Raw genomic sequence first — 15,912 nt, 5'->3', positions numbered from 1 at the left:
AAATCCCCACCCCGCCTTTACTGAATGACCACCACAGCAGTTGCGCGCGTGTGTGTGTGTGTGTGTGTGTGTGTGTGTGTGTGTGTGTGTGTGTGTGTCATGAGACAGAATAACAGAGCTTGTTTTCTGGAGTTCAGAGATGAGGTGTGATCACACTCTTGTGGTGGTTAGAGGTTACTACATGAAAAGTGCCACTGAAACGTAAACAAAGGCACCAAATATTTCCAGATAAAAAAAATACATAACAATAAGTTCAGTTTGAAAAGAAATAGATGATTCATGGCATAAAAAGCCATGTGTGCTCATGGTTACTCCATCATGAGGCAAACAGCTAAAGCTTTGGTCAGTAGAGTTTCAACTCTCCAACTTCAGGCAGTGATGCCCGTGCAGCTTTTTAAAACATGTTACTTATAAACATCCTGTATCAGGTGTTTCATTACACATAAACATCCTGCATTCATCCTGCAGATATTTCAGCAAAGCTATGTACAAATGATGTTCCAAAAGAAAGTATTCACCATGCAGATGAATGGCTGTTATCATTTAATATATTACCAATACATTTGCATTATACTGCAAGATATATGTGTACGAGGCTTTTCAATTACATTGGGTTTTTTTGTTGAGCTCTTTTTAACATCTTCATAATACCACATGTTTATACTATTTAACAGTTGTCTTGTCTCATTCGAAATAAAAGATTATATTTTAAACTCAAGAAATAGCAGCCGTCAATTGACTGTAGATTTATAAACAAGAATAGTACAAAACACCACATTACAATGAACGGAGCCCATAAGAAAATACTATACAGAAATAGGCCTACTATTATAAAAAAAAAAAAGAGAACTGCTTCCCAAGTGTGATCACCAACATTCAGCACAGACCAAGAAAATGATGAAACCCTTGAAGAAATGTGTAAAGTACAGAAACGTTAATGTGTGGCCTATGTGTCTTAAATATTTAATATAGCCTATATATGTCCTTTTGTTTGTTTGTTTTGTAATGTGGTGCTATAGGCTAATTATTAGGCGTAATTTTATAATCTAACAAATCTTTGAACACGTCACAATCCCATGTCACAAATCACATTTTGTAAATTACGACCATTTTAATACAAATAAAAACAAAAAATGTTCTTTTTCTTCTTCAATGAAAAACCAGTATACTCTATGAAGCCCATGGAAGACCAATTACCAACGAATGTGTGGGAATTCAATTCAATTCAAAAAAAATTATTTGTCCCCGGGGGGCAATTCAAAGGCACTCAGAGCAGTAAATTAACAACAGTGCAAGTAGACGAAACATTTTAACCTAAATATAAAGTGTCAATTTAAATACAACTTGAAGCTTAAAGTAAGCATGGCTCACGGAGCTTTGAGTTAAATCATTTAAATGGTTCGTAATATTTACATTTGGTCCAATTCAGCAAACAAGATCACCGAGCATTATGAAGCTAATGCGATCTGTTCACATTTATTTACCAGTCAGCTTACCATATTTAAACTTCATTTCCCAGCAGCAGGCAAATTGATTGGTCATCATACTCCGCTCGAAATCTCGCGATATGTGCGGTTTGACCCTGCCCTATGTCTCGCGCACTCGCAGCTCCATCGCTCAGTATATAAAGCAGGACAACGACGGAAGAAGGACGGCTGGGGAGTCGCAGCCCGGGATTGTAAATAAGACCGTATAAACTGTGTTTTATTTACAAAAGTAATGCCGGCTGTTTTAGAATACCGTTCCCAGTTGTTTTAAGTCGTTTTTCGTAATTTTTGGCTCTATTTCTCGCCTATTTCCGTGTGGTTTTACACTACGCGTATAATGGCGAGCTCGGCAAACTCGAACCCAGTGGTAAGGATCAATCTCTAAGGATTGTCAGCGGGGGAAATGGGGTAAAGATAATGGGAGCTGTCGACGAGCTGATTTTTATTTATTTCAGTACAAAGAATCTGCTTTAACAATCACTTCACTGACATTTGAAATAAAACACTTAAGTTCAGTCAATCGGCCATTTTCATGAGTTTTAGAAACTAGATGGTTCTCTGAGAGAGAGAACCGTCTGGTTGGAGGGATTGCTAAAGGACGAGGAGCAGGTTTTGTGATAAAGCAAAGAGAGCTTGGAAATGACAGAGTAGGGATGAGAAATGCATTTTAATGGTGTTAATTAATTGGCTCTTTTCGTTATTGAAGCTTACATCAGCTTGGTTGGTTCATGATAGTGTTTCTTTGACTTATGGATTTGATTTTGAAGTCATGGGTGAGTTGGTTATAAAATGGATTTTCGGTCTTTGCGTTGCTTTTCGATTACAAAATGAGAAAAGATAACAATAAGCTTACATTGGTTTGAATTTAAAATGGACTTTCAAACGCATATGTACGCCAAGCACCTTCGCATCAACGAGTTGCGCTTTATTTTATTAAAAGTAAAACAAAAATGATCCGATAGTCGTCAACGCTGAGTTTGAACGCCTCATCATTGTCCACCATTTCCACGACCTGAAGGCACCACCACTTTACCCATATCATACCGACTCTACCCCTTCTCCCCACCGACTATTTACCACGTATAGCCTACAAAGCAGAGCACTTCTTCGATAAAAACACCGAAATATCCTTTACATTCCGGCACATGAAGCATTAAAAAACAGGGCCGTCGAGCGCGCAGTTTGCCGCTCCGTAAAATGGCCTCCACGTCGCCCCTCGCTCCGGTTCTGGCCCTCCTCCTCGCTGCTGCCTCGTTTTATACAGCCATATTGGCTCTCTAATATAGACTAGCCCGGGATGGGAAGGTGCTACTCGACGCTACGTCACTGGCTCTACATATAAACACCAGACTGAGCTTTAAATAGTGGAGGAGCAGATAGGCCGAGGGGGAGGAAAGGAGAGACCGAGGTCCGTGCTGCGGACATTTGGGACAATGCAACGCAGTGCGACAGGCCGACGTGTCTGTCGCTTTTAGGTGTACGTTGTATCGTATTTTCCGGTTGTGAATGCGACTATTGTGTCGTTTGTAGACATTTTGTATTATTTGTTGTTATGCGCCATAGCCTACATGACAGGGGACCCCGAGGGATATACACTGTTTACCTAGTTTAGACAGACAGACAGACCTGCTTCATATGGATTAGTGTTACACCACACTGTGTCGGGCATACTTTATAGCTAAATCCCAGGGATTATTTACCAAGGACTTGTTGATATTTCAAAGTACAAAAGCTATTCGCCAGATATTATAACATAACACTATTTCATGCTTATTTGGCAGAGGGAAATTAAAAGTTTCATAATATATCCTGTTTTACATGCTGTTCAGCATAATTAGTAAGTTAACTAATGATTTCCTATTAAACACTTTTTACAAATTTTATGTAAACGCCAGGATGAATTGGTAAACATTAATAATACCAGTCTTTTTTTTCTTCTGTTTTTATTTTATTATTTTGCAGAAGGGTGAAGGTACCCACCACATAATGAAATGTGTTCTCTGTCTGCCTTCTTTGTAGCCTAAACTTTATAGGTCTGTGATAGAGGATGTGATCAGCGAGGTGCGAGAGCTGTTCCTGGACGAAGGAGTGGATGAGCAAGTGCTTTTGGAACTGAAAACGGTAACAGTACCCAGCACGCTTGTTCTTATGTACAATCACTTAATTAGAAATATCACTATTACAGATGTGTGTGTGTGAGGTGTGTTTCAGCCCCATGTTCATTCATTTTCAATATGATTTTCAATAATATACTATGCATATCTGGATAGGGATAATATTTGTATATTTGTATGTATGTATATGTTTATATATGTATGTGGCAGATCCCCCCCCCCCCCCACACATCTTTTCACTGTATTGCGGCTACATTTCAACCATACATGAATTAATGTCCAAATCAAGATGTAAATCACAAAACTAAATTTCAGATGATTGACTTCTTTGCTGTGACTGTGAACATTTTACAGCAGTAAATTAACAAAAAATTATGCCAGTTATAGAATAGATTGTACATGTGCACCTGTGTTTACAAACTTATCATAGTATGCTTGTATCAGGAATTGTGCATGACTGAAATCTTTAGTAAGATTAAAAATATCTCAAGTACCCTCTGCAGTTCTCCAAAGTACCCTTAGGGGTTCTAGTACTCCCATTTCAGAAACACTGCTGTACTTCACTGTATTGTAGGAACCAGATGATTTTTACATTTCAGGATATCCTCAGTACAGCAAAGGTTGGATTGATCTGAAGAAAGTTAGGACGTGTTAAAATAATATTTAAACTGGAGGCACATATTTGGAACAATATTTCAACATGTCTCTCGAACGTCTTCACTGTTGATTACTTATTGCATCACTCCTTCTTAATAACTAAAGTTGCCTCTCTATCCCTCCTTTCCTCTGCCGGGATGCTTCAGCTATGGGAAAACAAACTGTTGCAGTCGAAGGCAGTGGAGGGCTTCCATACAGAAGAACAGGCAGCCCTGCAGGCCGCTCAGCAGCAGCAGCAGCAGCAGCAGCAGCAACAACAACAACAACAACAGCAGCAGCAGCAACAACAACAACAGCAGCAGCAGCACGTTCAGCAGATCCAACAGGTCCAGCAGGTCGCCCAGCCAGCACAGACCCAGCAAGTCCTCATGCCTCCTCAGCAGCAGCAAGGTGTGTCACACTTCGGTAGTAGAGAAAGTGTCCTGCACATTACAAACATGTAAATATGTCTCACACAGCCTTCACATCTTCTCCCACTGAAGAGATCAAGTGTAGAAGAACAAGGCGGGGCTTGTTTGAATTAATAACAAACAGCCTCTTCGTTATTTATAGATTACAATTAAAAGCCCAAACTGGATTAAATGTATCAATTAAATCAAGTATTCATTGGAGCTGTTTACTGGTTTGACTCGAACGTGTTTCTCCCCACAGCTCCCCAGCAGCAAGTCATTGTTCAGGATTCAAAGATTCTACAGCACATGAGTGCAACAGGGATGGTGAGTGGATATCATATCAAATCAATATCAAGTAACAGTTTGGACGTACACAACTCCACAGTTAGTTTTACGGTATGTACATATAAACATATAAGTGAGAGGGCTAGTTAGTTATAAACAACACTGTGCTCATACAGAGACATACAAAATTAAAATGAAATGTTTGTTTGTTAATGACAGAGCTAGCACCGGTGGAAGAATAGTTTCTAAATGTATCAGAACAACCGCCAATTAGTCTGAACGTATACTAGAGACGTGTTTTGGTGCAGTGAACAAAATACATTAAACTATTTAAACTCTGGAAACCCTCTGTTAAATACTTCAGCTCTACAACCCTGTCTGTGGTACATCCTCGGACATTTCTTTAATTTATTGACAAAAGGCGAGTCACTCATGGATACACACATGGTCCCTGCACACACTGCTCAGGGCAAAGTGTTTTCCTGTTTGGCCAGAACTCTGCCATTTGGCCTGTGTGGAGATGTCAAATTTAGATGACTCTATTATTGTTTTTATTGTAAGATAAACTTCCCGGACTTTCCTTCTCGCCGATGTTGAAATATTTGTATTGAGGGAAACGGCAAAAACCGGAGTCTAAACAGGAAGAATAGGATCTGTATGTGTCTGCAGGTGTTTCACAGAACAGGATGACAGAGGAAGGGACTTCGAATGCTAGAATAGATAGAGGAAGGACCTTCAGACAGTTGTCTGGAGGTTTGGATTACAGTTCAGATCAAGCCGGGTAAAATCATCTTCCTGTGACACACACACACACACACACACACACACACACACACACACACACACACACACACACACACACACACACACACACACACACACACACACACACACACTCTCACCCTCTCCTCCCTTTTCCTTTTAAAATGTCTCCGCATCTCCCTTCCTTTACCAACACGCTTTTCATCTGCACTATTGCAAGTTTTATTTTCTTAATTCTTAAACGCCTTTTTACCCTTAACCTTTTTTCACCGAGCCTTGCTGATGAAAACGAGTCAATGCAAATACTTTTATCAGGACAACAGAGAGAAAATGAAAATTAGAACTTAAGTTATGATGAGGATGTTCTGTATTTCATAAATATTAAAATCTCTCTAGAGAAATGTTCTTAACAACTGAGTCAAACATATCTGTGCTGTGCCTAGTGTGTGTTTGTAATAACCATAAAGGGCTTTCAAAACCACTTTCAAGCTTGTTTTCCAAGTTCTTGAATAACACAACTGTGGACTCAAGCTTTGCCTGAAGATTAATACCTCACTGCCTGGTTTCATCAACTGGTGTGTTCTCCTTCTGTCCTCTAGAGTGCAGCAGCTACTGCAGCAACCCTCGCTCTGCCCACAGGGGTCACCCCATACCAACAGCTCATCACCAGCCAAGGTGAAAGACTCACACAAGAGATTATCTGTGCATCATGTTATCGAGAAACAATACTATACGTTTTTATACATGCTTTAGTGCTTCAACTTCCCATCAGCTGTTGCAATCAAGTGATGCATGTCCTTTCACAGCACTCATGCCTCCTCTGTTTCCTGGTCTCTCAGGTCAGATTCTGCAGGTGGTGCGTGCTCCCAATGGGGCTCAGTACATCATCCAGCAGCCTCAGCAGCAGATCCTCCTGCAGCAGCAGATGCAGCCTGGCGGCGTACAGGCTCCGGTCATACAGCAGGTACGCCCCATTACACAGGTAGGAACACCCTGACCCGATGAACTGAATGCCTTTTTGAATACACCACAAACATGTCTAAATATTTCTTGTTATATTTTTGGTAGTGAATGATTCATAACAGCTTGTGTATTTAACCCTTGACATCCTGTTTTGGTCCATAACATGTTATGGTCACTGAAGCCGTTTTCACATATGCGCTCCTGAAAATATCTAGATAATTTCAGGAGGACTGCTCCGGAGATTCTCCTGACCTTTGCTGTTCACATATGCTCCTCACAGCGGGAGACTATCCCTGTCAGACGGGGTGGGTGGGGGGTCTCCTGTGGTAAGAAGTAACGTAAAAATACAAAGTGGAAGTAGTGGGTGAAGCAACAGAGACCACTATAATAAGAATATTTGCCTTTATATCAATGCTATGTGTTGTTCAATGGAATGACAACATCCACAAAAGAGAGGAGAACAACATACTGATGAACAGAAAACAAAATGCAGCCGATTAATTACGTGCAGAGAGATCGTAGTGGTCGCGTGGAGACACTCTGTGCATCAGTCACAGTATATAACCGTCACTCCCCCTCCTATTGACTCGAGCTGAAGTCTCTTGAGAAAATCCTGCGGCGTTCTGACATCAGCTCGCTCGGACTTGCAGAAAAAACACGAGGGGTCTGGCAGGAGAAACTCCGAGCGAAACATTTTGCTTTTTGCGTTCACGTATACAGATCCTCCGGGAAATACCAGGAGTTTTTCAGGAGATTTCTGCGAAGTGTGAAAGCCGCATCAGTTTCATAAATAACAATAATGACCTATAATGTTTGCCAATAACATAGTTCTTTAAATGAATGAGAAATTAAGATGTCATTCTGTTAGAGGGAAACACCAGCGTCCTTTAGTAAAATGTGAGCTCTTCCTGTTTCCTCTCTCTCTCTCTCTCTCTCTCTAGGTTCTGACTCCTCTGCAGGGAGGCCTGCCACAGCAAACAGGAGTCATCATCCAGCCGCAGCAGATTGTGTTAGCTTCAGGAAAACAAGTCCAAAGCAATGCACAGGTCAGCTCTTCTTCTTCAGTTACTTCATAACTCATTTGATCGCTCTTCTCAGGAAGTTTGCTGTGCACTTGTTAGCATTTGCTGTAATGGTTGTTTTGTTGTTGCAAATAGTTCTAGCATTGATAGACATTGATATCAACGATCTACTGGGACTGATATTTTTCTCTCTTTTGGGACCCTTTCCCCGTCCAGGTGATGCAGGCAGCAGGTATGGCGCAGCAGCCTGGTCAGGCAGCTTTAGTGCAGCAGCTTCAGCAGGCCCAGGGTGCAGCTGCACCACAGGCCCAAGCTCTGCCCCAGGCCCAGCAGCAAGCTCAGGCTCAACAGCAGCCGCAGACCCAGCAGCCTCCCATGATGCTGCAGGTGGACGGTGCCGGAGACACCTCCTCGGAAGAGGACGAGGATGAGGAAGAGGAGTACGACGAAGATGACGAGGAGGAGAAGGACAAGGACGGGGGCGAGGACGGGCAGGTTGAAGAGGTAGGCTAAGGATGAAGCAAACATATGACCTAAACATTTAGATTTTCCCTTAGTGGATCAGGGTTCTGGACAGTGAGCAGTGCAATCTAAGATGTTGTACTGTTACATCCCACCCTGAGGTGGCCCTGTAGAGCGGCAACCCACAAACTGACCAAACAAATCACGGAAAACCCCTGAAAACACTCAGACCATGGGATTTATTTTAACAAAAAAAAATAACATCCAAATAATGGACAAAGGCTTAAATGATCAAACACAACACACACAATCCTCGTCCTCGAGGCACAAGACACCGCCAGCAATTTCTTTTAAAAGCCTCGGACCAGGTGAACCTCATTCACATTAATTAACCTGCATGTTGAAACACAGCAGAAGGCTTAAAGGGACACATACACATAAAGCCAAAACAATACTGTATTATCACATTGTGTATTCTTAAGATAATAAATAGAAGTCCTTTTACAAGATGAGCTCTCCACAATCAGCCATGCTGTGTGTGTAAATGCTACATAGGACAGAAATCCTGAGACAGACTTTTGAATCATTATGTAGACCTGCACAAATGAAACTTGTTGGTTTGCTGTCGTCACCAGGAGCCACTGAACAGCGGGGATGATGTCAGTGATGAGGAGGACCAGGAGCTGTTTGATACAGAGAATGTAGTGGTGTGCCAGTATGACAAGGTAAGAAGATCTTATTTCAGGGAAAACTTAACAGCCACTTCTGACCAACTTAAGCTGACTACGCACTGGATGATTTCAGGCCCCATTATGGGCCCCATAGTTATTTTACAGCCTCTGTACACGTGGCACCCAACATAATCGCTAGGCTACCGGTGCTCCCAGGAGTTAGGCAGAAAGTTTGCTAACAGTTTTTGAATTAAATGTCCTACGAGCCATCCCTGTAGAAAATACTGGACCTTATCTATTTGCAGATTTTTTTCTGTGCCTTTTTTAAAACAAAAAAAAATAAGTTTAATATATCACTCATGAGGAAGAAGTTGGTTGGGAAAAGAAGGCTGTTACACCTACCCTGCAGCGGTAGCTTCAGCCATTAAAATGAACAGTATAGAAATAGTCAATCTCTATGCTGATGTTCTCGATAGCTTTTGAAGGACATAACGAGGCGCCAGTATTGATTTCAGTCTGTTTCATATCCGGCTAAAAACTCCCCACAGTAGCTTTTAAATACAAAGGAATTAGTTTTTCAGGAACTACATTTTGTTGCGATAACCAGTGAGACAGTATAAACAAAAGTCATGGCATAGTAGTTTTAGTCTAGATCCGTGTAGTTTAATCCTATGTGGTACTAATTCAGAATTTATAAAGAGCTGTCTGCAAAATTTGGCAATGCATGCGTCTGGCTGAGTTCTCTGCATGCATGGGTTAAAGACATTAGAGACTACATCCACTGTAAGATGAAACAGTGTCCATCTGTCCCCGACGCCCACACCATTCATTTCCTCTCTTTATTGTGCAGATTCACAGAAGTAAGAACAAATGGAAATTCCACCTGAAGGACGGGATTATGAATCTTAACGGGAGAGACTATGTCTTCTCCAAAGCCATTGGTGATGCTGAATGGTGAAGAAGAAAAAAAAAAAACAGCTACAGCAGGAGCAGGAACTCTGTAACTCCCTTCGATCCAGTCAACAGACACTTCAATATCCTTCCATATCCTGTGACTGGACTCATTTCAGGAAATCTTTTTTCTGAGACTTTGAGAACTCTGGTAAACCCAAAGGACTGTGAGGTACAGTCAAAATCTGGGTGTCATCAAAAACACTCCACTAGCCTTGCAGGATGAGAAACCTACGGGGGGGGGGGGGTGGAAGGGGGTGGAAGGGAAGTCCTGTGAGCAGAGCGTTCTTGTGATCTCTTTTTTTTTTTTTTTTTTTTTTTTCTCCCAGGCTTCTCTTACCTTTTTTTCCCTGAGAATTCACTTTTGGAAAGTAAGCATTTCACATCGTACAGGTGTAGTGGACCAGGGTGACCTGACCTGCTTCAGGAGGTCGGACGTCATTCATTTGAACCCTGTAGATGAGTAACACCTTCACGATGCACTGTAGTTGCTTGACTGGATTGGCATGCGTCTACATTTAAGCCCAAAACTAGTGCCACCAGTCGAGATCGCTGCCTTTAGAACGGCCTGAATCACCTTTTTGGCTTCTCAATTTTTCGTTCTTGGATCATCATTCTGTCACGATTCATGTTCATGACATCGGTGCTCCAGAATGTTTTATGTAGTTAACGACATTGTCTTGTTTTAAACATTTTTTTAAACGTGTTTGATATAGGGTTAAGACAAAGAAGGTATCGTTACATTTATCCTAAAAAATTACTAATAGTTGTTTGAAGGCATTTTTTTAATCTTCTAAGGAGCGCTAAATCCCCCAAAAAATAAATATATACTGATAATTTCCTCACCGGCTTCTCTGGAGCTTCATTCCATCTGATTCCCGAAATGTAACGAAAAAAAGGAAGATCCAACTCTGAACTCATTTATGAATTGTACAAAATGTTTGAAAGTGTGTCCTGTTGGTGTATCTTCTTCGCTCTTATTTTAGTTCTCTGCAGCCGTCTGAAGATTTGCACTGTCAGTTTATCAATGTGTTGTGAATTCAGTCAGTTGCGTTGATAGCCACAGTGTGCTCTGTTCTGAGTGTGTGTGTGTGTGTATGTGTGTGAGGGATTGTTCATGTATGTATGTTGAGGTGTGTTGTCACAGCTTTTTTCATATGTTTTAGTTTAATTACTTGCACACCCCATAATCTCAAAAGTAGAGATTTCATTTTCTTTTTTTTTGGAGGGGGGGTGATTGGGAGGGAAAGATGAAATCCCCCCCTCTTTTTTTTTTATTTTTTATTTTATTTATACCTGAAATTTAACGTCATGTTTTCTTTCTTTTTTCGGAGAAGTTGGAAAGCCGCACCAAACTGTGCTCTTATAATCAAATAAGTGTTCCTTTTCTTCTGTTGGCTGGACAAAGCTGCTCTCTGCTGAGTTCCAAATCATTTCGTCCACCATATGTTCTCCTGTGCTTTCATTTTATTCATAACTTTTAAATGAAAATATTTTCTATCCAAGTGAGTTGAACTCGGGGCCCCGTGTGTTTCTCTGCAGTTTGTTTTTAGTGCCCCTGTTGCAGCAATTTGAAATAAAGTCCGTGTTTTTTGACTGTTGTGTTGACTTGTTTGATGGTTGGATCTCAAGTTCTGTTTTTTACAATAGAAATCCATACACACACATAGGGACAAATATAAAATGTGTCTCATATTGTTATATATTTGATGTAACTTGAATCAAATGATCATTTCAGATTTTGTACTCTGGCTTAAAGCAATTGTATAAATCTTTGTTTGTTGAATTTTCTTTATAATAGCTGCCCCCATTAGATTTTAAAATAAGACACTAAATAAATAAAGTGCCAGGAGGAATGTTTTCCACACAAATAAAGTAAAACATGCGTGCTAGATTATCTCCGCAAAAATCCAGTAGCGCTAAATTAATATTCATCACATAAATTCAGCTCCTAGAAACCATTTTCTGTTGAGTTAAACTGTCATTGAATGTTGCGTGTGCCTTTTGAACTCTATTTCAGGATATTCACAAATGATGGATGAGTTAAATGACAAGGATGTTTATTAAAAAAAAATGTATCCCTGTGTTCAAACACTTGGTTGTGTTCTAGCTGCTTTTCAGATCATGAAGTAATTTAATGTAATTATACATTTAATTGTATTAATCAGAACAAGTTTGGAGGAAATCACAGAATTGTAATGCATTGTATTTTATTTTTGAATAAAAAAAGAATAAATTAGCACATTTAACAGCATGAATTTAATCGGTGGGACCTCTCTTTTAGCAACTATTAAAAGTCTTCATCCACTTTCTCTATCACCTTACATCATTCACATCCTTTCATTGTAACAGTTGTCAGCTCTCATATTAGGACTAGTTTGACTAACACCACCACAAACACAATACTTTTTTTTTTACATTTTTGAAGAGTGGATGAAATTTAACAATGGGCATGTTAAAACTGTTATTGTTATTTATTTCACACAAAGAACAGCCAATGTATCAGCGGATACAAGGGGATTTTTGATGTCAACTTAAGAGAGAGGCTGAACATTTTATCAATGTTTGTGAGACTCTATTTCAACTGTTTGATTTTTTGATTTTCTTCTTGGGAAGAAGAAAAGATTTTAGTCAATTCAGCCATCCTTTATTTTTGTTAGCAAGTTAAACCACTTCGCTATAAGATAACTATTTCAACTGTTTTTTCCATTACTTGTAGCTAATCATCAAACTTCTCAGGCGTATCCAATGCTCTTAGCAAACCATTTTAATCAGTAACATTTTGTGAAGTACCAGCTGTTCATTAATTCAACTACTTTAGGCTAACGTTGGCTAGGCTAACCTTTGTTAGCCAACCAATTGTTTAGTATAAATCATTATTATTCATATTACAACCATTTGGTGTTTCATTTGTTAATCCCTTAGCTTATCCAAACTAAATCTGTTTAGCATTTCTACAGCGTATAGCAATTCCAACTCTTCATTTTAATCCTCAACTAACATTCGTAACATTTTAGCTATTGCTTAGCTATTAAAACCACTTTAGCTTTTGCAACTGTATATATTTGATAACTTTTAAACCATTTACTACTTTTCTTTTTCTTAATATTTGAACTGTCGATCCATCAATTGTAGCTAGTGTATTTTTTATTTATATTTATTAATCCAAGCTTAATTATTCTGCTTTCTAATTTATTGGCCTAAAAAGGCAATAATTGACTTTATTACAATAAAGTTTTATAGCTGACCTTACAAATGTTATAATGGAATTTTTATTTTATTTTTAGCTTTTTGTGCCATTATTGTAGAGATGGAACAGTGGCTAGAGCTTGAAAATCAGGTAGATACAGAGAGGGGAACCACATGCAGTCAAGAACCACAGGCCGGATTCGAACCTGGGCCGCCTGCTTGGAGCACCATAGCTTGTGTACATGGGGCGCACAAACCTACCGCTGCTTCACCAATGCCCCTTAAATTACTATGTTTTTTTAAGATTAACTATGAAATTCCTAGGTCAAAATATCTGGCTAAGTGCTAAAGCAAAAGTACCTCCTAGGGTACACAATTTGAGCTCTAGTTTTTAAACACTGCCTCACTACATATAATGCAACATGGACATGTGAGACATAAAAACTCCACTATTCTAGCCATGTAATCTAGCGTCTGGATGGCTGTCAGGGTATTCACAGCATGGGCGTTCTCCCTGTCTTTCCTCTAATTCCTACTCAAACTGATACAATCCCTGTGTATTTCCTTGCAGGTAATTATGAGATAAAGGTGTGGTGCTGTCTGGGATTAAAGCTGAACCAGAAACTACATGGAGATTTTTGCCCCTGATTGTAAATGGATTTGAGGCGGGCTGTCACTTCAACAACATATCAGGCTTCACAAAGACTTATTCAGCCCTGAACAGACCTAGTAGAGGAAGAATGTATTCCTGGCTGCTTCTGATGAAATGGGCCCTGTTGCTACTTCTGGGCACTCAGACATAAGAGTCTGAGCTGCTGGAGAATGAGGCTTATAATGAGGCCCTGGAGATGTTGAGCTAAGACTATATAGCTTTCTCTACTTACCAGCTAACTGATGGTGGCTGCCAATCAGCTGCATGGTCAAACAGAGTCTGGAGGCTTCATTGGATCGTGGTAGCCAGGCCTGTTGGCTATAAGGCAAGTTACCATACACTCTGAAAATGTCAAGCACTATTGGACAAAGAGTCTCTATTCAATTTAATGGAGATTCCTCCTTTTCTGGTTTCCCTTCATTGTCTCACGGCTTTTATCATGTCCAATAATAAATATAGTCAGTACAGACATGGGAGAAGGATGGTTTTTTTGTCTGTCTGCTGGTATGCTTTGCCAAACACACCTTTCCTTTCAGCTTGGCCTTCTGTACGCAATTTGAAGTGGAGTTCAGATGTAGGTGATAAAGTGAGTGATTAATGAATTCTATGCATCTGCTACTGTTTCAAGCTTCTGGTATTATGTATGCTGGTCCAGGTACAGCATCCTGATTGATTGAAAGTATATCCATCATTATAAGTGTAGAGCTCATTCACTAACGACGATCTTACAATAGATTTGTCTTTTTTGGTTTTAGGAAGATTACTTTTAAGTCAAATGGCAAACATCTGAGTAATATCATTTGTGTTCTCATTAAAGTAGATTTGCTTATAATTCGGTCCAGTCCAAATGTAGATGTGTTCCAGCTGAAGTGCTTGCTGGAAAGCCAAATAGAATCTGAATCGTCCTTTCCAAACCATTGGAAAAGGATGCAAACTAAACTGATGTACTGGTTCGTTTGAGGTGAGCCACTAAGCACGCTTAACCTCTGCTACTTTTTGAATGTAGAAATGAAACAGCACTATGTATGCTTTAAACACTCTAAAAAGTGTGTACACTTTTCTTTGTATTATGAGTTGTATTATAAGTTGCACATGTCTACATTGTTGTGATTTGAGCCCACACTCCTGCTGATAGGTCACAGGTGCTGTAGGAAAAAGATGATGTGCAGAAATCTGGATGTGAGTGGGTATCTTTTGCAAAGATCAACAGTTCAAACAGTACAAATATTGAGATGCAAAGTAAACAAATACTTAGCACTTCTCAGTTGCTTGAGGCAGAAACATCTTTTGCTTACTATTTGGAAGTTGTAGCAAGAACAGTGCTTTGCAAGCATCAGTGCCCAAGTAATTAGCCACTAATTGCGACTGGGAAAGTTGGCACACTTAAGTGACTGAAATACTTTAGTTTTAGGCCTTCGGCCAGGTTTTCCTCCAATGCCTATTTAATGAACAATATGGCATTCTGATTAAGTCGTTTTGGTTGCATGAATGCACTACACCTGGGCAATACCAATGAGCTGGCCCAGAAATATATATATATATATATATGAAACTTGGAACATGAAACATTTTTAAATCCAATACATCTTGCTCTTTTGATAATGAATCAGCTATGTTGTAGTGAAATGGTTGGTGACAGTTGGAAATAAAATATTCTCATCCTTAATTTTAGGAGTTGAACCACCCTAACACTAACCCTTTCGGAACAGGGAGTACAGTTTTCATTGACATGGACACTGATTTGCTCTAGTCGTCATTAAAGAGTTTTCTGCATAAGAGAAAACCTTGACTCTTGAAGAGGACCATCCATGCCTATTGGTCCATGCAGTACCGCAAGTAGTGATGTCATAAATGCAGGGATTTTTTTATTTCCAACAAGAAGACCTGACTGGATACTCGTTGACTTTGAGCTCCTCTGAGCAGCAGAGGCTCTTTCAATTTTCCTAATGGAAACTCTGTTCAGTCATTCTCATGATTCCTTTCCCACCATATTTGACTCGAGCAACCTTATCTGGTGTTAGCGAGGTGAGGTGCATTATCTGGCCCTGCCCTGCTTATTTGAGGAATGGCTCAGGGATGGGTTTATTTGAAATACCGGGAAAGGAATGATCAGGCAGTCCTGAGAATCAGCTACATAATGAATGTGAAAATAAATCCTGTCCTTGTCTCTATCAGTTTGTTCGGCCTTTTCTGACTATTGGTTAGATTGAAAACCTATGTGCTTTTAACCTTTAAATATTGATATTCGGTTTGATAATGCTGTTGGCTTTGAAATAACCTTTGATCATTTCATGAATTCTAAATG

General features: G+C 39.8%; 1 protein-coding gene across 2 annotated transcripts; it reads left to right on the top strand.

The window, feature by feature from the left end:
* The first annotated feature begins 1,675 nt into the window (after positions 1 to 1,675).
* On the top strand, positions 1,676 to 11,362 carry gtf2a1 (general transcription factor IIA, 1). 2 transcript variants are annotated; one of them, XM_029277241.2, is made up of 10 exons: positions 1,676 to 1,854; positions 3,507 to 3,608; positions 4,405 to 4,648; positions 4,910 to 4,974; positions 6,297 to 6,372; positions 6,537 to 6,661; positions 7,602 to 7,706; positions 7,899 to 8,186; positions 8,780 to 8,869; positions 9,666 to 11,362. In XM_029277241.2, exons 1-10 carry the CDS (start codon positions 1,825 to 1,827, stop codon positions 9,771 to 9,773), a joined length of 1,233 nt encoding a protein of 410 aa, XP_029133074.1. In that variant the 5' UTR covers positions 1,676 to 1,824; the 3' UTR covers positions 9,774 to 11,362. The 2 variants fall into 2 exon arrangements, with proteins under 2 accessions (XP_029133074.1, XP_020489136.1); XM_020633480.3 differs by having other exon boundaries at positions 6,537 to 6,679.
* The last annotated feature ends 4,550 nt before the right edge of the window (positions 11,363 to 15,912 follow it).

This window comes from Labrus bergylta, chromosome 15, assembly GCF_963930695.1.
Source record: "Labrus bergylta chromosome 15, fLabBer1.1, whole genome shotgun sequence".
Lineage (NCBI taxonomy): Eukaryota > Metazoa > Chordata > Actinopteri > Labriformes > Labridae > Labrus > Labrus bergylta.
Note: the sequence above shows the minus strand (reverse complement) of the source record. Positions and strands in the feature narration are given on the sequence as shown.